Below are 23,737 nucleotides of genomic sequence, written 5' to 3'. Positions count from 1 at the left end.
ATTTTTATTGTTGCCTAACAGAGGTGTAACTGGGAGCAAGATTAATTACGGATTTTAGGAGTTATTATAATAGTAATTTGTAGACCTATGTATGTGTTTGAAATCTTTTCTTTCATTAATAAATGTTTAATTTAGTTTTCTAAAAAAAACCTCTGAAGTCACAGTAGCCTTATTACTTCTGAATTCAATGCACATATTTCAAAATAAAAAAACAAATTGCAAAACAGTTGTGACCACATGATCAAGTTTCCCTCATGGATTTGAACACATCATCTGCCATGTCATACCAGTATACATGCCTACCCTTTGGTGTGTCCTCTGCCTGTGTGATTTTCCAGAGAACCATGGAAACCTGACTACAAGGACACCCCTGAGTTACCTGGACGACGTTCTAATCACAGGATCCACTGTAGCAGAACATGTAGCAAACCTGAAAAGATTCTAAAGAGAATTTTAGAGGCTGGCGTTCGTTTAAAAAAGGAAAAGTGCACCTTCCAAGCAAAAGAAGTTATATATCTGGGTCATTGAGGGGATGCCCAAGGTTGCATCCATTAGAGGAAAAAGTCAGGGCAATCAAGGAAGTGCCCTCTCCTACCAACGTCACGGCGCTCAAGTCATTTTTGGGCATGGTAAATTATCATGGTTGATTTTTGTCTAATCTATCTACAGTGTTAGCCCTTTTGCATTTATTATTGAAGAAAAACCACAGATGGTCCTGAAAGTCACAGCAAGAGGAAGCCTTCACTAAAGTTAAGAAGCTTTTATACTTTATTAAATTAGATAATACGAGATGCAATCTTGTGCAAAGTCAGCACTTCATCACGCACGAGGAGTTGTGTGATAGCTGAACAGGAGTCTTGAAATTCGTGTTTCTAATGTTCCCTCTGATAGTTCCTTCATGCCTGTTTTAAAGGTTTGTACTGCTCTTTCTGCCAAACCATTAGACGAGGGACGGTGCTAGTACTGTTCTGATGTGTTTAATCCCATTTAGGTCCACAAACCTTTGGAATTCGGCACTAGCGAAAGCCATACCATTGTCTGACACAATAACTTCACGTAAACCATGAACATTGAAATTCTGGCGCAGTTTTTCAATGGTTGCAGATAAAGTAGGTGATCTCACTTCAAACACATCCATCCATTTGGAATGGACATCGATAAGCATAAGAAACATGGTACCTAGAAATGGCCTTTATGTAGTCTAACCAGGGTTGACCAGGCCAATCCCATGGATGCAGTGGAGCTGAAACGGGCAACTTCTGCTATTGCTGACACTAGTGTTAGTGTTTTAACACTTTTTCTATATCACTGTCTACACCTGGCCACCAGATATAACTTTGTGTGAGCATCTTCATTTTAAAAACACCAGGATGTGCACAATGAAGTTCTCCCAATAATCGTTCTCTTCCTCACACAGGGATAACGACTCTTGCTCCCCATACTAAGATACCATCTTGACAACTCAGTTCAGATCTATGTACAAGAATAGTTTTAATTCTTTAGGAACTTGTGCATTTGACAATCCTTGTAATACTTGTTCATGGACTCTTGCTAAAATTGGATCCTGATTCGTAGAATTCTTTATCTGTCTTGCACAGACTGGTGAAGAGTCCATGAAATTTAATGCAAGTACTATCTCTTGAGGTACTGGTACATGTGTAACATTGTTGGACAAAGGGGGGGTGACTGAGGACATCTGCATTTGCTATATGCACACCTGGATGGTGCATAAAAGTGTACTTGTACACCGACAAAATTAAAACTGGCCTTTGACTTCTAGCAGAAACTATTGGTGGGATTGCCTTATCTTCACTAAACAATCTTGACAATGTTTTGTGATCTGTCACTGTGGTGAAGTGTCGACCATGTAAATATTGATGGAACTTCTTTACTCCAAATACGATAGATAAGCCCTCTTATTCAATTTGCGAGTAACGTTTCTCAGCTGCAGAAAGGGTTCCGGATACCAATGCTATCGGTCTTTCAGACCATTCTCCATCTTGTGTGACAGTACTGCTCCGATTCCAAAGGGAGATGCATCACAAGTATCAATTCCTTAGACGGGTCATAGTGCACTAGCAGACATCACAAGTATAAGGGGAAGGTGGAGAGAAACCAGGGGAGTCAGAAAGTGAATCATGACATTCACAGGAAAGTTCGAGAGTTGACTGTGGGAGAGACAGTTTTTTGTATGAAATTTTGCATTTGGACCGAGATGAGTCCCTGGTACAATCGTCTACAGGACCATTACCTTAGGTTTGACTATAAAATATTATAGCATAACCCATCTGTTAAGAGCAAACCACTAAAAACTAAGTGGGTTAGTTTGTAACCAAATCCAGAACCTTCAGCAACATGCATAAGGCAATGATAATGCTCGCCACAAAATGGCTCAATATTCATGGTTAAAAATGAAATCTGTGAATGTAGTACAGTACCTGTATTATATTCAGTGGCCATGCCTATAACTTCTGATAATGGCATTTCTCTCTGATCTCAGTGAAGTTCCTGACACCTGCGAAGAACAGCGCTTGAGAACTTGCTCAATTCCCCACAGCAATAAAAGACCAGTGAAGAGGGATACATATAATGTTTGTTAATGTTTGTTCATAATCTTTGTCTCAGAAGTTACTAATCTTGCTCATCTCTTTTGAACATTGAGTATTAGAAGTTCAGCTTCACATTTAAATTGGATGACAATAAAATCCAAACTTAGCGAAAATTTCAAGATTAGACAGTTTTCATAATGATAAATGGCAAACAAAAGTAACAAACTAGCCAACACATGAATAAGTAATGAATCATTATGTAAGTTGCTTGAATAAGCTGCAGACATCAGTTTAGGAAACAAGATTTTTGCCAAGATTGAATCAGTTGCACAAATTCATATGGAGCAGGTTATTGATCTGTTTATTTATTCTGATTTCAGGTGGCTTAATGTCAGAAAGTAAATAGAGCAATAAAAATAAACAATCTTAAAGAATATGCTTTAGAAATAAAGAGCATTACATTGAACAATTAACATATTTCAATATGAAGCTGGTTAAAAATGAAAGCTGTACCTGAATTACCTCCATCACTAAAAATGGACAGAAGTAATGTTTTTGCCCCTGTTAGTCTGTTTGTCTGTAAGCAAATCTCTCAAAAACTAACGAGTGTGTTTCAACAAAACTTGGTACACTGATAGGCTATTGCCCAGGAATGAATTGATTAGCTTTTGGTGATGTGTTTGTTGACCTGGATCCTGGAATTTTTTTAAAGGATCCATCCATTAACATTGGGAGATAGGGAAAATTATCTTTTTCTTTCAGAATATTGTGGGTTGCTTTATTTAGAATGCTATTGATTGTTTTAGAATGCTGTGGATTGTCTTAGCTGCTGTGGCGGAGTTGTCACAGCTGTCAAAATCTGAGCAAATTTTCAGAGCAGGTTATTGGATATGGATTGGCCTGAAGCCTTCTCAGTGAGACGGAAGCTCTTAATAAAAAGACTTGTTTTTTCAACTTTGCAGATACAGAGGATTGACAAAAAGCCTCAAGAGTGGCATAAATGTAATAATGTTAACCACTCTACTGAGTGCCCTCTTCACTTGTTCAATGTATTTCTCTTACTGATCACAGAGATGATTTAGAAACTCTGCTCTAGAAAGCAAGTTGAGTACGATTTGAACATCTTTATGCATAGAGGTTATAGGCACTTGTCACACTTATAAATTGATCATAGTATGGTCTCAATAAAACCCTGATCTTCAAGTACATGAGGAACAAGTTTCAATGGACACATTTAAGGGCCCTTTGGTCAAGCAAAATGTGTGACAACTTCAGAATATGGAAGAAGCTAAGTGAACCACGCCTACCATAATGGAGGTGTATCTCATATTAGCTACATCACAGGCTATCAGTGACCACAGTTAGGGAGAAATTTATGTCCCATTACAGTTCTTGTTGAAAGGTATTGAGGCAGAAAAGTGAAGCTAAGGCAATGAATGTGAATGTGAATAAAGATTCCAATCATATGTTTCTCATTTTCCTTAGAGAAACTGCCAATGATTTTCTTTTTGCTACATATCGAAACAATTTACAACATTAGTCAATTAGAAGAACGATCACAGTCCAACTTCAATTATACATTTTTCAAAAAAAGTTTAAAATGATTGCACTCTCCAGAGAATAGTCGGTAAAGAGATGAAACGTGAATCGGCTAGTCAATAAATAAAACATGTATGTTCTCATAATCAATGATACAGCAAAACAGAATATTTTCTGTACATTGTTGTCCAAGGTACTTTGTGATGAAATCCCTTCTTCAACATGTACATACAGAAAATTACTATAATTCACCATATAAAAGTTCCCAATTTTTCTTACATTTTGCAGTGTAATATCTAGTGTGGTTAGGATAGGGCTTAGTGATGGAACTCTATTGCGACTTTTCTTGCATTATATTCAAAATATGCAAGTTTTGTCCTCAAAATTATAATCAAACACTGCTATTAAAATTGTTTTCAGTTACTATTTGGCCTTCAAAACTATACATATTTGAATTGTCTTTTTTACATAAAACATATTTATTATAAATCTGAAGAAATGATGTCCTGAATTTCTTTATCCTGAAAGCATATATCACTGGATTCACAGCTGAATTTGCATGGGACAAAAGTATTCCAATAAGCAAAGCAGTTTTTGGGACCTTATGGGGGCAAAAATAAAAAATAACATTCATAATATGCAAAGGCATCCAGCAGGCAGAAAACAGGAATAAAACCAAAGCTAGGGATTTTGCGAGTTTGAGCTCCTTCCCAAAATATTTTCTTGAGTCCGTAGCATTGATTACCTTGTTCAGTTGCTTCCTAATTATACAAAATATTTCAGTGTAGAGGCCAAACATGATGACCAGAGGCAAGAGCACAAACCCAAAGAAATTAAAATACACCATGTAGTCCATTCTGATCACCTTTGTAAAATTGCATTTGATGTGTTTGTAGCTGGAATTCATCTCCTTGTTTTGCGCCTCACCATTGCTTCTGTTGTGCCAGCCAAACATTGGAGTTAGCCCAGTCAAAATAGATACAAGCCAGCAAATTCCAACAGCAATCCAAGCTCTCTTTTGTGTAACAATAATCCTATACCTGTTGAACAACATGAACATTATTTTGTTTTTTCAATACAGAAACAAGGCTGAGACAATGACTAATATGACATTTCATGGAGTTACAAATAGTAGCTATTGTAGTTACTTAGCACCCTTTCACATAGAAAATATCCCAGAATGCTTTATTTGAGCCATACTCAAAAAATGGATATTGAACGAAAGAAGATGTATTAGGATGGATGACCAAGCGCTTTATAAAAGGGATAGATTTTAAGGAAGATCTCAAAGGAGTAGAAGAAATCTGGGTAGTCAGAGAGAATGTTAGGATGTGGGGACCAGGCAAGTGATGATAGAGTGTCAAGGGAGGGGAGGGATGCGCAAGAGATCAAAGGGGAATGGACATTTGGTGAGGGGGGTGGGGGGGGGGGGGGGAGAGGGGGTGTTGGTAGTGGTGTTGTGCAGTACAAAAGACTAATGTTAAATATGAAAATATATAGTTTACACCATCAGTGATGTAAGATCACATGACAACAGAGCATGGAGAGATAGAGTTCTATGTAGAGCCTCGTGCTAAGTCTGCATTGTACATAGTTAGTATAATCTTCAATAAATGGTCAAAGTTACCAACAGCTTTGCCTGCAGCAGTATCTATAAGTCAAGATCATGAACAACTCCACCTAAGAGCGACAATGATGATAACATATGTTACAGGGATGGAAATGGATAGTGATAGGGAGGAGTGGGGGCATGGATTGGTTCCTTCTTGTTTCTACATTGCAAACTGAATATATCCCTGTTCCAGTCAAATAATTTCTCAGCAAACCAACCAACAGTTTTCGGATTATTCTACAGCTACTTAATGTAATTGAGTGAGTTTACGTAACAAGGGGGAGATAGTGGCAAAGTGGTATTGTCACTGGACTAGTAGTTCAGAGACCCAGGGTAATGCTCCAGCTTTGAATCCCAATTTAGCAGATGGTGGATTTTGAATTCATCAATAAAAATCTGGAATTAAAAGTCTAACGATGATTATGAAACCATTGTTGATTGTCATAAAAACCCATCTGGTTCACTAATGTCCTTTATGGAAGAAAATCTTCTGTCCTTATCCTCAGCAATGTGGCCCTCTGAAATGGCTTAGCAAGCCACTCAGCTGTTTCAAACTGTGACAAAGTCAATAAGGAATGAAACCAGCTGGGCCACCTGGCATCAACCTAGGCACCGGAAATGACAATGGCAAATTCAGCCCTGTTAACCCTGCAAAGTCGTCCTTACTGACATCTGAGGCTTGTGCCAAAATTTGGAGAGCTGTACCCAGACTAGTCAAGCAACAGTCTAGCATAAGGCGGAATTTACCATGCCCATTGGCGTCAAGCGTCATGGTGTGCATGAGCAGGCAATATGACAGGAAGGCCAAAAATGGGTTTTGCAACATCATGAAACCAGTTTGCAATCGTCCACTCTGCCCGGCAATGGGGGCTGCATTTCCCACCATTGGGCGTCAGGAACCTCATTTTAACACACCTACATATCATTATAAGCTCTGCTTGCCAGAATCATCCCCTCATATGGATTATCCGAGACGTGTTACACAGCAGTATATATAAGGCTTACACCTGGTGAACTGCAATTCAAGGGGGACTCAGGGGTGAGTGCACATTAATGTGGCGCAGCGCTTATGAAGGTCGCCTGTTGGACTTCAAGGCCCAGGCACTGCGCATTCAGGTGAGGGCACAGGCAAGTCTCTTTTTCCCGGTTGGCTGACAGTGCGGTGCCAGGGCAAGGGCTGCACTACAGTTGAGGTGAGTTGGGGGGTGGGGGGGTGCGGGAGGTGGGTGCAAGGTGGGGGGAGCAAGGGCTGCACTGCGTTTGAGGTGACTTGTGGTGGTGGGGCGGGGAGGCAAGGGCTGCCCTACAGTGGAGGCAATGGTAGTGCACAAGCACGTGTGGGGAGCTGGGGGTAGAGGACATTACAGCGGGCCTCTACTATGTCCAGTAGGCACTCATAGGACGCGTCACTTAAGCAGGGGGCTGTAGTCTTCTTGACTTTCAGGGCCATATCTTCTTTGCAGCAGCCCTGGGCTGGAAGCACTGAGAGGTGTGCATGCAGCTGTGGTTTAAATATGGCACCCGGGGTGAGGAAGCGGTGAGGCGATGGCTTGGCAAGTGAATGAGAGCACGCCTGCCATCAAAACAGCGTGTTTTCTGGGAATAAATAATTAATGAGCTGAGATTAGGACAACACATCGTGAAAAGCCACCATTGCAGCCAGCGGGCAAAGCATTCTTTCCCCTGCCCCATATGCACTTTGTGCAAATCTGGGACTATTCTGCCCATAGTCATACTCACGGAATCATACCTTACAGATATGGGCTGGGATTTTCCACACCCATTCGTGGCGGGTGGAAGTATAAAATATCATGAGGGGAGGGCCAAAAATCGGCTTTACTTCGACATGAAACCACAAAGGGAGTAGCTGATGACACCCGTGTGGCAGCTTCAGACTTTAAAGAGAGAAGATACAATGAAGCTCATGGTGCTAGCTGAGCATTGGTGGAGCATGCCACAGGGCACTTGAAGATGCTATTCTGATCCTTGGACAGATCTGGCGGAGCACTCCAGTACGGTCCCCAGAGGGTCTCACGGATCATCATGGCTTTCTGTGTACTGCACAACTAGTGCTGCAAAGGGGGAAAGACTTGACAGATGATGAGATGGAAGAGCTGCATGTCTGCTCCAATGAGGAGGACCTCGAAGGGGATGAAGGTGATGAGGTCGAAGAAGACGAGGCTGCAGGGAAAGAAGCCATAGCCAGGGCCAGGCAAGGCAGGTGTGTACCTGAGGCCCTCATTGCCACCAGATTTCACGAGAAAGATGACGAGTTGCAGTGAGTACCCTCTTGGACAAGAACCCTCCTTCATGGGCCAGCACGAACACTAGCGTTGCTATTCCTCTCATTTCACCCGTGCATTTCAATGTGAGAGTGAATAGTTGCACGTCAGGCTCACATTGTTCTGATCCCTTGAAGGATGATGAAGCCTCGGGAACATGTGTCCTAGCTGAGATGAGGTGCTAACTGGAGAAGGGCGTCCCACCATCAGATGTCAGAAGGTGCTGCCTCTCCAGGATCCCAGTCGCAACGGCACCCTACAAGAGCTAGGAGCCATCCATCAGTGTCAATACAAGAGGGGTGTGAGTACCTTGAGCTAACTCCAACTGCCCCTTCTCCTCAAGGAGTCAGCCAAGGGCCCACGGGCACCCATAGAGAGGAGGACCAGCAGCTGGACACCCCGAGGCGATCCACCCAGGTAACTCTAGGAGTGTCTGGCCCATCCAAATCTCCTCTTTCTGTGACCCCATCACTTCTTGCTCCACAGACCAAGGAGGGTGCCACTACCATGCAGCAGGACCCCAAAAACAGGCTGGGGCCTTCCAGGTCTTGGCCCTTCAGAGGTGTAGCAGGATGTCGGGCAAGCACAAATACATAGCAGCAGGGTTAGGAAAGATACAAAGATCTAGGAGCACAACAGTGACACGGGTGTACACAAATGTAGATAGAATCGCACCCATTTCACATCCCCCTTGTGTTTGCTTCCTTTTTATGATGAGCTGCATTGCTGTCAATCAGGTGTGATCCCATTGTCCCTCCCCTCACTTATCGCACATGTCTCTATCATGGGCCTCTCGTCTATGTAGTGTGCTTGCATAACACCACAGTGTGCACCCCTTTTTCAGATCATTCTTGACATTAGTAATGCCTCAACCTTAACGTTAAGTGTGCTTGTGGAAGGTACCTCGCTCACATGCTTCGCAGGGTCATGCCATGTTTATTCTTAGCTGTGTAAGATTGAGGCAGAGGTTTTCCCCTATTTCGTCTGCATTCTTGAAAGGTAAAGGTGCAGTGTACAAGGAGAGATGTGTTCACTCATGAAGAAGGGTCATACCTCATGCAAATCCATGGGCTCTCTGTCTCTCGACAGGGTTTTCATGCTATGAGCCCACACTCAGAGCTCATGTGCTCTGTCAGCCAACTGCGTTTTCTATTTTCAGAGTGTACATCTGCTAAGCTCCCCAGTAAGTGGAGGCACCTTGTCACCTCAGCAGGAGCGACGTCCTGCACCAAGGTCCTCATGGCAGCCACCATCCTGTGAGTGTTGACTTCAGTTTGCTGGCATACCGGCGCTATCACCTCAGACTGAATGTGGATGGGCTCCTCGATCGCCCGTTGCAATCTGAGGAATACGGCTGATATCCCTTCGTGATGTTCCCGTGATTGTCGCTGCAGCTCCAGCAACTGATTTAGGACCGAGTCTGAAGGCTCGTCATTAGACTCGGACTCAGCAGATTCCTGACCTCCAGCAGTGCTCCAAGTACCAGGGATTAAGGATGACCCTGCCTCCACCTACCATGGAGCAGATTATACACTGTGCTCACCAGATTGTGACCCAGAGTCCATTCAAGAACCGAGATGTGTGTCTCTGCACCGATGAAGGTTGTGGGTGCTCGCTGTGACGGGCTTCAACAGTGCGGTCCTCAAGTTCCACTTCTGAGCTGTTCCTGGGGCTGGAGCTAAGGGCCTGGCTGTTTGAGGGCCTTGGACGCTTGGCAGAGGTGCCTATGAAAGAAGGTACAGATAATTAGTGCATGGTAGCCGAATAAACAGCGCGCTCACAGTAACGTTGAATGGGGGATGAGCTGGTGCAGGATGTGTATTTGCCGCTGACCTCACCTTCACTGCAAGCATGGTCCACCTCCTCTCCAGCCAACTCAATCACATGATTGTCAAATGGAGTGAGGACTTTGAGTTCAGGTGCTTCACCCCAGTCCAGCGCCGCCCTGTTTTATTGTGTGTGAGCTAGTCCTGCATAAAGACAGATGGAGAGATTATGAGCAAGACACATGCCAAGGCTGATGATAAAGATGCCTAGCATGTGGGGTTAGTGAGTGGAGACATGGATGGGATGAGGGCGCGATCTTCAGAGGAGATGAGGCCAGATGGAGATATGAAAGTATATGTGAGTGTGAGTGGTGAAGTCCCTTGAGCTGACAGTGAGCGAGAGCCATGTGATTGTTTAATGGGCTGGTGAGCGTGTGAGTTGAGAGTGATGAAATGGTTGACTTATCCTGGCCTCATAGATGAGGTCATTCACCCTCTTTCTGCACTGGGTAGCAAACCTCTTGTTGGAAGTGTTAGCACCGACCACCGCTGTAACCACTTCCCAAGCTGGAGTGGTAAGGTTGGTGGACCTCCTGTGGCAATCATGGTGGTACAGGACATGGCGGTGGGCCTCCGCAGCGTTCAGCAGGTGTTCAATGGAGGCATCATTGAACTTTGGGCTGCTGACTTCTTCCTTTTTTGGGCCATTTGTGGTCTCTATAGCAGTCCTGGACTGGAGAGACTGAGAAAGCTCCGCCTGGATGCCATTTAAATATGGCACCCAGAGCGAGGAACCGGTAAGCTGATGGTGGGCAAATCAGAGGCCACCCACCTGAGATCTAGCATGTTTCCCGTGCGTGCATAAATAATGAGGTGGAAAGTGGATAATATGCACTGGTGGGAAAAATGCCATTTTTTAGGCCACTCCCACACTTAGTGCAATGAGGGAAAATCTCTGCCCAATTTCCTAGACACCACCAATACCATCCCTGGATACGTCCTGTCCCACCAACAGGACAGACCCGGCAGAGGTGATGGCACAGTGGTAAATAGTCAGGAGGGAGTTGCCCTTGGAGCCCTCAATATCAACTCCAGAACCTCAGGTCAAATGTGGGAAAGGAAGCCTCCTGCTGATTACCATGTACTGGTCCCCCTCAGCTCATGAATCAGTGCTCCTCCATGCTGAACATCACTTGGAGGAAGCACTGAGGGTGCCAATGGCACAGAACGTATTCTGGGTGGGGGACTTCAATGTCCATCACCCAGAGTGGCTCTGTAACACCACTACTGACCATGCTGGCTGAGTCTTAAAGACATAGCTGCTAGACTGGGTCTGTGGTAGCTGGCAAGGGAATTAACAAGATGGAGAAACATACTTGACCTCATCCTCACCAATCTGCCTGACGCAGATGCAACTTTCCAAAACAGCATCAGCAGGAATGACCATCGCACAGTCCTTATGGACATGAAGTCCCCTCTTCACATTGAGGATACCCTCCACTGTGTTGTGTGGCTCTAGCATCGTGCTAAATGGGATAGATTTTTAAAAGATCTAGCAACTCAAGACTGGACATCCATGTGACGCTATGGGTCATTAGCAGCAGCAGAATCACACTCAGCCACAATCTGTAACTTCATGGCCCGGCATGTCACCATTCTACCATTATCACCAAACCAGGGGATCAACTTGGTTCAGTGAAGTGTGCAGGAGGGCATACCAGGAGCAGCACCAGGCATGCGTAAAAATGAAGTGTCAACATGGTAAAGCAAAAATGCAGGACTACTTGCGTGCCAAACGGCGTAAGCAGCAAGTGATAGTCAGGGCTAAGTGACCCTTCAGCCAAGAAATCAGGTCTAAGCTCTAAAGTCCTGCTTTATTCAGTCATGAATAGTGGTGGAAAATTAAACAACTGACTGGAGGAGGAGGCTCCACAAATATCCCCATCCTCAACGATGGGGAAGCCCAGCACATCAGTGCAAAAGAAAAGGCTGAAGCATTTGCTACAATCTTCAGCCAGAAATGCCGAGTGGGTGATCTATCCTGGCCTCATCGGGAAATACCCAGCATCACAGATGCCAGTCTTCAGTCAATTCACTCCATGTGATATCAGGAAATGGCTGAAGGCACTGAATACTGCAAAGCATATGGGCCTTGACAATATCTTGGAAATAGTACTGAAGACTTGCATTCTAGAACAGCCAAGCTCTTCCAGTATAGCTACAATATTGGCATCTATCCAGCTATGTGAAAAATTGCCCAGGTATGTCCTATGCACTCAAGCAGGACAAATCCAACCTGGCCAATTACCGCCCCATCAGTCTATTCTCAATCATCAGTAAAGTGATTGAAGAGATCATCAACAGTGCTATCAAGTGGCAATTGCTTAGTAATAACCTGTTTACAGATGCCCAGTTTGGGTTCTACCAGGGCCACTCAGTTCCTGACCGCATTACAGCCTTATTTCAAACATGAACAAAAGAGCTGAATTCCAGAGGTGAGGTGAGAGTGATTGTCCTTGACATCAAGGTAGCATTTGACCAAGTGTGGCATCAAGGAGCCCAAGCAAAACTGAAGGCAATCAGAATCAGGGGGAAAGCTCTCTGCTGGTTGGAGTCATACCTAGCACAAAGGAAGATAGTTATGGTTGTTGGAGATCAGTCAACTCAGTTCCAGGACATCATTGCAGGAATTCCTCAGGGTCGTGTCCTCAGCCCGACCATCTTCACCTGCTTCATCAATAAACTTCTTTTCATCATAAGGTCAGAAGTGGGGATGTTCGCTGATGATTGCACAATGTTCAGCACCATTTGCAATTCTTCAAAAACTGTAGCAGTTTATGTCCAAATGTAATAAGACCTGGAAAATAGCCAGGCTTGGGCTGACAAGTGGCAAGTAACATTCACACTACATAAGTGCCAGGCAATGGCCATCTCCAACAAGCGAGAATCTAACCATCCTGCTTGACATTCAATGGCATTACCATCGCTGAATCCTCCACTAACAACATCCTGGGTGGGGTACCATTGACCAGAAACTTAATTAGACTAGCCATATAAATACAGTGGTTACAAGAGCAGGTCAGAAGCTAGGAATCCTACGATGAGTAACTCACCTCCTGACTCCTGAAAACATGTCCACCATCTACAGAGCACAAGTCAGGAGTGTGATGGAATACTTCTCACTTGCCTGGATGAGTGTAGCTCCAACAACACTCAAGAAGCTTGACACGGCCCAGGACAAAGCAGCCCACTTGATTGGCGTTCTATCCACAAACATTCACTCCCTGCACCACTGACTCACAGTAGCAGCAGCGTGTACCATCTGTTAGATGCACTGCAGAAACTCACCAAGGCTCCTTAAACAGAACCTTCCAAACCCATAAACATTACCATCTAGAAGGACAAGGACTGCAGATGCATTGCCGCACCACCACCTGGAAGTTCCGCTCCAAGCCTCTCGCTATCCTGAATTGGAAATATATTGCCATTCCTTCACTGCCGTTTGGTCAAAATCATGGAACTCCCTTTCTAACAGCACTGTGGTTGTACCTACACCACATGGACTGCAGTGGTTCAAGAAGGCAGCTCATCACCACCTTCTCGAGGGCAATTAACGATGGCCAATAAATGCTTGCCTCACTGGTGATGCCCACATCCCATGAATTAATAAAATAACAGAAGTTAGCTAAGTTTTGTAGTTTAGTTCTGCTTACCCTTTCTGTCTCACTTTTAAGATCGCAATGAAAGGTACATTATTAGCTGCATAGACATGATGGGCCAAATGTTTTCCTTCTGTGCTGCAAATCTTCCTATGATTCTCTGATTCTATTGTGAGGAATATTGCCTATGCTGCAAACAGGAAATTATGTTGGCTCTTCTACCAGGTGAGGAGATAACTTTAGACATTAATCTGATTAATTAAGATGTTATCTTATGTAATCTACATTTTCAAAGTTAAGCTATGTACAATAATAATTGATTGCCTCACTTTTCAGCTTCAGTTTTGAGTTCTACACAGAAATGGGGACAGGAGCCTAGAATTATTCCATCTTATTTCCTCTTTTTGAGCTAAATCTGTTTTTGATGAACTAAAATATGATTGGTTGGTTTTATGTGGTGAACACATTTTCTTTTTGGCTTTTAATTGTTTGCTGCACCAGCATACTAAACTTTGTGTCCCTGTACAACTTACACAAAACTCTCTGAACATTTAAAAGCTTCATGCCTTTTTCAAATTATTTTGTTTTTCTATTCTAATTGCCAAAGTGACTATCCTCACGCTTAACCACATTATACTCCATCTGCCACCTTGTTGCCCACTCATTTAAGATGCACCCAAAGGAAACTGCAGCCTTTACTCGCACCAGTGAATTTCCACTCACTTCACAAACACAAAGCTCAATTGATTTTGTCTAATTACTTCATCTCCTTCAATGACCCAGCGGATAAATGCACGACATGGTACTGACCCATACTGATGAAGAAATGTCGCAGGGCAATTCCTTGCTTATGTAGAATTAACTGATCTCAGTCAAGAAGCACTACAATTGGCCTCAGTGTCAAGGCTTTCTGGGAGTGAAATTCAAACAGAGATCCCATTCTAATCCCTATCCAGTGACTACTGCTGGGAACTACTTCTTTGTAGGGTTTGAGTGAAGACAGCATCAGGTTTGACAGTGAATTCAATGCCCTGTAGACACTCATGGGGCTCACCCCTGAAGAATTACTACTAGAGCTGTTGGTGACAATAGAGTAATTTCCAATTTGTGCCATGACATTTAAGAGAGGAAGGAGAGGATATTTGATTCAGCCAACGGCTGTTAACTTACTCATGTGATTGATTATATTATATTACTTTCCTAAATATCCACTTAATCATTGCTAGTTTAATATTTTGTTCAAACCAGATACTGTGCCAAATTGAATCCAACCAGATAAAAATAATATATTTTGATAACACTACAAATATATAATTTATTTTGCTTGTCACCAAACTTCATTTCATATTGGAATCTTTATTCCATTTGTTTCCTTTTGTCTATTTGAAGCCATCCATATTCACATTATCCTCCAACAAGGAAAACAATGACCAACCCAACAACAACTTTACACTGTGCAGGCCAGAGATACTGGCAGGTATTGCTCAGGTCCATGGTGTTGGTACGTGTGTATGCATGTGTTTATGTAAATATCTTGGTCCAGATTTTCTGGTTGAATTAAAGGCGAGGCCATGAATGCTGAAGTAGAAACTGGATAGCAGCTGTGTGCACGGTGAAAATCAGGAGGTTGTTGTCCGAGCTGCCCTGCTTCTCCAGAAGTTTGCTAGAAAAGAATCTGGCCTTGATAATTAGCATTGATATACATGGAAGGATTTGAAGTACTTTTGTGATAGATATCTACTAAACTCACCAGAAAAAGTCCAATTCAGTGTAAGTAAATTCAACAGCACAAGTCTTAACTATTGCCAAAGACTGAAAATTTTATAAGTATACTGACTCATTTCTTCAGATATTAATTATTGTTGGAAAATTTAAAAGTTAAAAATGTAACTTTATCCCTTTTAACAGTCTCTCTTAATTCCATTTTTCCCTTGCTTTAGTTCATATTCTATACATAATTTGTCATGAATTAATTATTCTAACTAACGCTTCCTGTTTCAAACTCTTGCGTGCCTCAGTAAGAGTACTTCAATCTGATTGGTTAAGGAGATACACAGTAGTTTGTTCTATTTACGCCAGGTCCCAGGACCCCTATAGTGTGTGCTGCGCCGAAATGGTTTTCCATTCACCCCAAGTTCCAATACAAAAGTCCATTGGAAGTGTGTAAGTGTAAATATAACAAAAGACTGAAGTCATTCTTTCACCACTGACCTCAAAATCTGGACTATTGTACCTTGCATCTAATGTTTATCCATCACACTTTGAATTACCAACACTTTGATACAGGTGCAAATCCATCTCACAGAAAGAATTGAGCCAGTCCCTAACATGAATCTGAAAGTTACAAGGGCCTTCCAGTTTGCAAATTTCTCATTAACCAGCAATTAAACTCTGGCTAATTCACTGTGTTTGCTTAGCAGCAATTAAACACTGTGGCCTTAAAGGCACACTGTTTTATACTGTGCTTTACCTGACAAGCAACACTTAGAAGATCCAGAAAAATATTGCATTTTATGCATAAGTTGTGCCCAGCTTACTTCTTCAATGAAAACTGTGTTGAACAGTCTACCAGATTGGGTCATAGAAAACAACCCTAATTTGGATATTTAAAAAGATTAAAAGCTTTGATAACATAAATAGAAAAAAACTGTTTCCTCTGGTGTGGTAATGCAGAACAAGGGGACGTAGCTTTATAATTAGAGCTAGACTGTTCAAGGATGATATCTTGAAGCACTTGTTTTTACTAGTGGCAGTAGAAATCTGGAACTTTCCCCCCCAAAAAGCTGGTGAGGCTAGGTCAATTGAAAACTTCAAAACTGGGATTGATAGATTTTTGTTAAATAATAAAACAGGCACAAGTGGCTGTTTGACCTGTTCTTGCTCTTAGTTTCCTAAATACATAAACTGTACTTGGATCAAATTGTCCCCTATTATTTTAAATTTATTGTGCACCTGCAAAATGTGACCTAATGTTATTAAAGGCTGTAAATGGGTTTGTCATGAAATTATCACATAGCTAGTTTTGAGACTAAAAAGATGATTACAACTAAGGATATAGAGTTGAATTATAGATGATCCTTGACTTAATAGAATGATGGGCCAGCCCAAGGAGCTGAATGGCCTATTTCTCTCCCTCTGTTCCAGACAACCTCATAAAATACTCTGCACTTGATGGCTTTTTTTTCATGAAAAAAGTAAATCTCCATTTCACTTGAGGCCTTCCATTTCATGAAGAAATAAATTTCCATTTCAAAACTGACTTTTTTTTAATAACAAGTCTGCATTGTCTGTAACAATCTTACAACACTTAAAAATTATTACTATACAGTATTGATGAAAATTGGATGGTAAAATTATAATTCTGGCATAGGTCATTTTAGTACCTGATATGGATACATTCATCTTAACTTGCACAATGACCCCTTTGTAAAATGTAAAGACGTTGTATTTTTGTGTTTGAACAATACTCAAGTATTATTCTTAGGTCAAATGAATTATGAGGGAAGGTGAAGAGTTGTAAGTGTGAGTTGTAAGTGTGAGTTGTAAGGCGAGATTAATACTTCACAGTTTTGCTTGACTAATTTCAGGAGTTAGGAGAAATTGTCATACATTCTCAGAGGTTTCACATGTTCGATTGGCTCCCTCAGTAGACTGAGTGAGTTGAGCGGAGTCTGTTAAAGGGAAACTTATATGTGATCAACGAATGGCAACATGGTAGTGAGCTATATGCTCTTTGTGTTTCCCTGTCATTTTCAGGTTCAGCTGTTCCTTACTAGAACAGGATGTGTTGGTCAGGTCACTGAGGGAATAATTTTAAACTGATGGTTTTAACTATAAAGCAGTGCAACAAGAGGATAGGTAGATTTTCTTTTCTGTGATAATTGGTTTACATATGAACAAGGAGCAGGAGCAGGCTGTTCAGCCCCTCAAGCCTGCTCTGTCATTTAATAAGGTCATGGCTGTTCTGATAGTAACCTCAAATCTGCATCCCATCTACCCCCCAATAACCTATCACCCCTTGCTAACCAAGAATCTATCCACCTCTGCCTCAAAAATATTCGAAGACTCTGCTTCCACCACCTTTTTTAGGAAGAGAGTTCCAAAGACTCACGACCCTCTGAGTGAAACAATTTTACATCATCCCTGTTTTAAATGGGCGGCCCCTTATTTTTAAATAGTGGCCCCTAGTTCTAGATATTTCCGCAAGAGAAAACATCCTCTCCACATCCACCCTGTCACGACCCCTCGGGGGCTTATACTTTAGCTATTTTACTGTCAAAGTATTTGAGGGTTTAATTTATTTATTCATTGATTGGCTGACTGAAAATACCACATGGTATAAAACAGCAAGATAGACGCAGAGTTACACAGCACACTTGCACCCAGTATTTCACCACTTATTACATTAAACACTAAGCTCTAGTTATATAAAGGTCCTATACTCACATTGTAATGTTTTAATAGCACTTTAGGCTTTTATCATGATATCTGGATCAAACTTTGATAAGAGATTTCCACACATGGGGCAGAATTCTCTGCCTATCAGGCGGGCGGACCCGACCCAATCTCCGGCGGGCGGGAAACTGATCCTCGCCAGCGAAGCGGGTCCTGCCGCCATTTTACGTGGGCAGGCCAATTAAGGCCTGCTCAGCGTGACATCCAGCGGGAAGCACCATGCGCTTCCTGTGCAGGCCAGGGAGATTCCCCAAAAGTGAGAGTGCGCTCTTTCACGCATGCGCACAAAAGAGTGCACATCTCCCAGAGGCTAAGTGCTGCCTCAGGGAGATCACCGACAGTTTTGAAAATATTAAAAATAGAAAAAAAAATTCCTCAACATGTCCCCCTCATATGACAATGCCACATGACATGGGACATGTTCATAATTTACATAATAACTTTATTAGAATTTTTAAAACCCTACATGAAACCCTGCATCCCACCGCTGGATGAGGTTTCGTGTTTTTTCTATTTACCACCGGGGCTCCTGGCCTGTCCGCCAACCTTAAGGTTGGACGGGCGGGTGGGTTAAATGATTCTGTCAATGGCCTCAATTGGCCATTGACAGGTCGACAAGCAGACAGCTGATTTTGCTGCGGGCCCACCTCCTGGAAAATTTAAATGGGGCGGGATGACGTCGGGGATTCCACCCGACATCATCCTGCGTCACTTTACGCATTGGCGAACGGGCACCGCCCCCTGCTTGCTTATGGCAAAATTCTGCCCATGATGTTAGTGGGTCAAGGTTGATTTATCTATTGATTAGTATTATATCCAAACAATTGGGGAATCTGGAAGGATCGGTCCTTTAAGATAAACTTCCACACTCCAGAAAAGAATAATTGTTGTCATTGTGCTTCCATTCCATTACATTACATTGACATTTACAACAACTGCCTCATTGATATCATTACCTAATTAAATGTACAACCATAGTTAATACCATGCTTGAAAAAACACATTCTCTTCAGCACATCCATATCGACCCTCAATTACCAAAAAACATTTGCAACTTTATCCAACAGGTTGAAGTATATTCAATCTGTTCAAAATACGTGCATTTTTTTTTGATAGTGGCAAAGTGGCAAGGAGATGCAGTGGCATTTTGATAATGTCACCCAGTCCTGTCAATGCTGAAAAGTTCTACTTATAAATATCTGGGGCCTTGTGCCTAAATTGGGAGTGCTATCTCACAAACTAGTCAATGAACACTTGACATATTCATACTCACCGAATCGTACCTGACACTGTCCTAGATGCCACCATCACCAATCCTAGGTATGTCCTGTCCCACCAGCAGGTGGCAGCACAGCAGTATACAGTCAGGAGCAAGTAGCCCTGGGACTTATCAACATTGACTCAAGACCCCATGAAGTCTCATGGCATCAGGCCAAACATGGGTAAGGAAATCTCCCGCTAATTATCATCTACCGCACCCCCTCAGTTGATGAATCAGTACTCCTGTGTGTTGAACACCAATTGGAAGAAGTACTGAGGGTGGCATGGACACAGAATGTACTCTGGGTGAGGGATTTCAATGTCCATCACCAAAAGTAGTTGGGTAGTACAATTACTGACCGAGTTGGCCGAGTCCTGCAGGATGTTGCTGCTAGACTGAGCCTGCTGCAGGTGGGCAGAAAACGATCAAACAATAGGGAAAAACCAACTAGCCCTCATCCTTACCAACCTACCTGTCACAGGGGAGACAGTGGTACAGTGGTAATGTCGCTGGACTAGTAATCCAGAGGCCCAAGCTAATACCTGGGTTTGAAACCCACCACTGCAGCTAGTGGAATTGAATTCAATCAATGAATACAGAAAACTCTCTGTTATCCAGCATGGTCCAGGAATGGGAGGAGCAAGTTAATCAAATACACTGGTTAACTAAGATGTAAGGTGAGTTCTGCATTTTCATCCAATAAGGAAGCTCCAGAATGATCATGTGGGTGTTGACATCTCATGAGGGGTGCAGGAGCATGTGAATCTAGTGAGTAGCACTGAGGGAACATGATGCTGCAGAACAGTGGAAGACTGAGGCCAGAGCATAGGCAGGCCGCCAATAACAACTACCTGTGAGTTTGACATGTCCAGTCAAAAAACTGACCCAATAGACCTGATCCGAGAATTCCAGTTAATAGAGAATTCTGTTTGGTAGAGTGCTGAACAACAGTAGCGTTACTGTAAATTCAATTGATGAATAAAAATTCTGGAATTGAAAGCTACTGTCAGTAATGGTGCCATAAAACAATAATTGATTGTCATAAAACCAATCTGGTTCACTGATGCCCTTTAGACCATGAAATCTGCCATCCTTACTTGGTCTAGCCCGTATGTGGCTCCAGACCCACAGCAATGTGGTTGAATCCTAACTACCTTTTGAAATGGCCTAGCAAGCCATTCAGTTCAAACGTTGGCTTTACCAGCGACATCAGTATGTCATGAATGAGTTAAAAAAAATATTTGCCCAGTAAGACAGCATTAGCCTGAGTGATTACTGCAAGGACCTTGTAGAGATAAAGTCCTGTGTTCACATTGAGGATACCTCCATCATGTGTAGCCCTAACTCCATGCAAAATGGTTTAGATTTCAAACAGATTGAGCAACTCAAAACTGTGCATTCATGAGGCACTGTGGGCCATCAGCAGCATCAGTTTTATTCAACCATAATCTGTAATCTCATGACCTGACATATCCCCTACTCTACCATTACTACCAAGCCAGGGGACCAACCCTGGTTCAATGAAGAGTGCAAGAGGGCATGCCAAGAGCAGCAGCAGGCATATCTAAAAATGACATGTCAAACTGGTGAAGCTATAATACAGGACTGCTTGAGTGCCAAACAGCAGAAGCAGCAATTGATAGACAGAGCTATGCTCTGCAGTCCTGCCACATCCAGTCATGAATGGTGGTAGACAATTAACAACTCACTGGAGAAGGAGGCTCCACAAATTCCCCATCCTCAATGATGTAGGAGCCCAGCACATCAGTGCAAAAGATAAGGCTGAAACATTTGCAACAATCTTTATCTAGATGTGCCGAGTGGATTATCCATCTCAGATTCCTCTGGAGGTCCCCAGCCCCACAGATGCCAGTCTTTAGTCAATTTGATTTTTTTCACGTGATACCAAGAAATGGATGAGGGCACTGTTTACTGCAAAGGCTATGGGCCCTGACAACGTTCCAGCAATAGTATCGCAGACTTGTACTCTAGAACTTGCTGCACCCCTAGCCAAGCTGTTCCAGTACAGCTACAACACTGGTATCTACCTGGCAATGTTGAAAATTGCCCTGCTATGTCCTGTGTACAAAAAGGAGAAATCCAACAAGGCCAATTACTGCCCCATCAGTGTACTCTCATACATCAGAAAAGTGATGGAAGGGGTAATCAACAGTGCTATCAAATGGCATTTACTCGGCAATAACCTGCTCACTGATGCTCAGTTTGGGTTCCGCCAGGGCCACTCAGCTCCTGATCTCATTGCAGCCTTGGACTAAACAAAGACAAAAGAGCTGAAATCCCGAGGTGAGGTGAGAGTGACAGCCCTTGACATCGAAGCAGCATTTTACCGAGTGCAGTATCAAGAAGCCCCAGCAAAACTGGAGTCAGTAGGAATCATTGGGAAAACTCTCCACTGGTTGGAGTTATACCTAGCACAAAGGAAGATGGTTGTGGTTGTTGGTGGTCAGTCACCTCAGCTCCAGGACATCAATGCAGGGGTTCCTTAGGGTAGCGTCCTAGGCCCAACCATCTTCAGCTGCTTCATCAATGATCTTCCCTCCATCATAAGGTCAGAAGTGGGGTTGTTCACTGATGATTGCACAACGTTCAGTACCATTCGTGACTCCTCATATACTGAAGCAGTCTGTGTCCATATGCAGCAAGACCTGGACAACATTCAGGCTTGAGCTGATAAGTGGCAAGTAACATTCATGCCACACAAGTGCCAGGCAATGACTATCTCCAACAAGATGGAATCTAACTACCTTCCTTTGACTTTCAATGACATTGCGACAACTGAATCTTTCGCTATCAACATCCTGGGGGTTATCATTAGCTAGAAACTGAACTGGACCAGTCACATAAATACTGTGGCTACAAGAGCAGGTCATAGGCTGTGATTCTGCGCTGAGTAACTCACCTCCTGACTTCCCAAAGCCTGTCCAGGCACAAGTCAGGAGTGTGATGGAATACTCCCCACTTGCCTGGTTGAGTGCAGCTGCAACAATATTCAAGGAGTACAACACCATCCAGGGTAAAACAACCCATTTGATAGGTATCCCATCCACAACCTTAAACATTCACTCCCTCCATAGTAGCAGCAGTGTGTAGCATCTACAAGGTGCACTGCAGCAACTCACCAAGGCTCCTTCAACACCAACTTCCATTCCTGCAAGCTCTACCACCTGAAAGGACATAGGCAGCAGATACACGGGAACACGACCACCTGCAAGTTCCCCTCCAAGCCACACAATATCCTGTCTTTTTCTGCTTTTGTTTCAGGTTTCCAGCATCCGCAGTATTTTGCTTTAATCTTAGCAATAAATTATACGTTCCGGTTAGAACCGAGTTGGGGCTGATTTAATATGTCAACATGTTTTATTTACAAGAAAATGCTCACATTTTTCAGAGCAGCTGGGAAAATGAAATCTTTACCTGGTCGGGATCCTGGCTCGAAGGTAACGGTCGACAGCAATAGCCAGTAGACATAGAATGGAGTTCTGCGTCAACGTTATCAGGATGCAGATTATAAAGAGACAGCTGTAGAAATGGGTCATTAAACCCAAGCTGACGGTGATGGCCATCGGAATCGCCAAAGCCCCCACGGCGATGTCAGCCAGGGCCAGGGAGACGACGAAACAGAAGGTGGTGTCCCTAAGAGCCCGGTTGATCTTGACTGCCCAGCAGACCAGCACATTGCCCAGGACTGAGGCCACCGCGATAAGCACCTCAATCCCGATGTAGACATCATGCATCAGATCCCTGGAGTCAGCCGGATTGGACATGCTGCCAGAGGCTTCTATCTCCCGGCCACCTACCCCTGCAACCCGCCCCGGTCTCCTACTTCTTCCCCGAAATAACAAAAAAAACACTTGGATCTTTTCGGAGAAAAGCTATGTTGTGACTCAGAAACTCTTGTAGCATTGAGACTTAAAGATCTAATGTTAAAGATCTGCTTGCTCAGAGCGCTCTGTTCATTGCGATCTCCAAGACTCGTCCTTTCCCAGCTCGATTCCCATCATCTTTATCGCTGGCATTCAATCCTCTCCGACTCCTGTTCCCAACAGTGAGCCAGTAATTCCCGGCAGGTTCCCACTCCTCGCTGTGAAGCCTGGATCTTTGTTGTGTGTGTGAATTCCAGTCACTGACCATCCAGGCGCTCCCCGAGTGTGGAAGCAAAACTCCTACTCTTCCTTGAAATGTTATCTGAGTTCCTTCACAGGCTCTTTATTTCTTTCTCTCTCTCTTTCAACCCTCAGATTCATTGCACAGTGAAGCCATCCCCCAAATTCAAAGTCAAGAAACCGTCTTCAGAAGGTCCTCCGTTCCCATCCAGTTGAATCTTTGCAGCTGCTTCTCTGTGTAAATCTCACACTTTGGCAGCGTGCTCCTCCATCGGTTTCCACTTGTCTGAGACTAGTCACTGAGCCGCCGGCGCAATGGGAGGGACGTGGGCGCCGTGTGAGTGTGTGTGTCTGTGTTTGCGCTTCGAAGTTGTACAATCGGTTAAAGTTCCGCAGCTGCAAGAGGTTCAACTTCTTCAGCTGCACAAAGAAGCATCGGGAGAAATAAAGCGTCTGTCAGCAAACTGAATTAAGCCCCACAGTGTGCATG

At 43.3% G+C, this 23,737-nt stretch overlaps 1 protein-coding gene across 1 annotated transcript; it reads right to left on the bottom strand.

The window, feature by feature from the left end:
• Positions 1-2,894: 2,894 nt before the first annotated feature.
• Positions 2,895-23,727, bottom strand: LOC121282606 (adenosine receptor A1-like). The gene is made up of 2 exons (XM_041196378.1): positions 22,559-23,727; positions 2,895-5,128 (listed from the first exon to the last, which is right to left on the bottom strand). Exons 1-2 carry the CDS (start codon positions 22,906-22,908, stop codon positions 4,480-4,482), a joined length of 999 nt encoding a protein of 332 aa, XP_041052312.1. The 5' UTR covers positions 22,909-23,727; the 3' UTR covers positions 2,895-4,479.
• Between the last annotated feature and the right edge of the window lie 10 nt (positions 23,728-23,737).

Source organism: Carcharodon carcharias, chromosome 9 (assembly GCF_017639515.1).
Source record: "Carcharodon carcharias isolate sCarCar2 chromosome 9, sCarCar2.pri, whole genome shotgun sequence".
NCBI lineage: Eukaryota > Metazoa > Chordata > Chondrichthyes > Lamniformes > Lamnidae > Carcharodon > Carcharodon carcharias.
Note: the sequence above shows the minus strand (reverse complement) of the source record. Positions and strands in the feature narration are given on the sequence as shown.

Excerpts from the sequence above, each read along its gene's own strand:
- LOC121282606 (XM_041196378.1), bottom strand. The coding sequence starts at position 22,908 with ATGTCCAATCCGGCTGACTCCAGGGATCTGATGCATGATGTCTACATC. Across the intron at positions 5,129-22,558 it reads CGAGCCAGGATCCCGACCAG|GTATAGGATTATTGTTACAC; the intron begins GTAAAGATTTCA and ends GTTGTTCAACAG.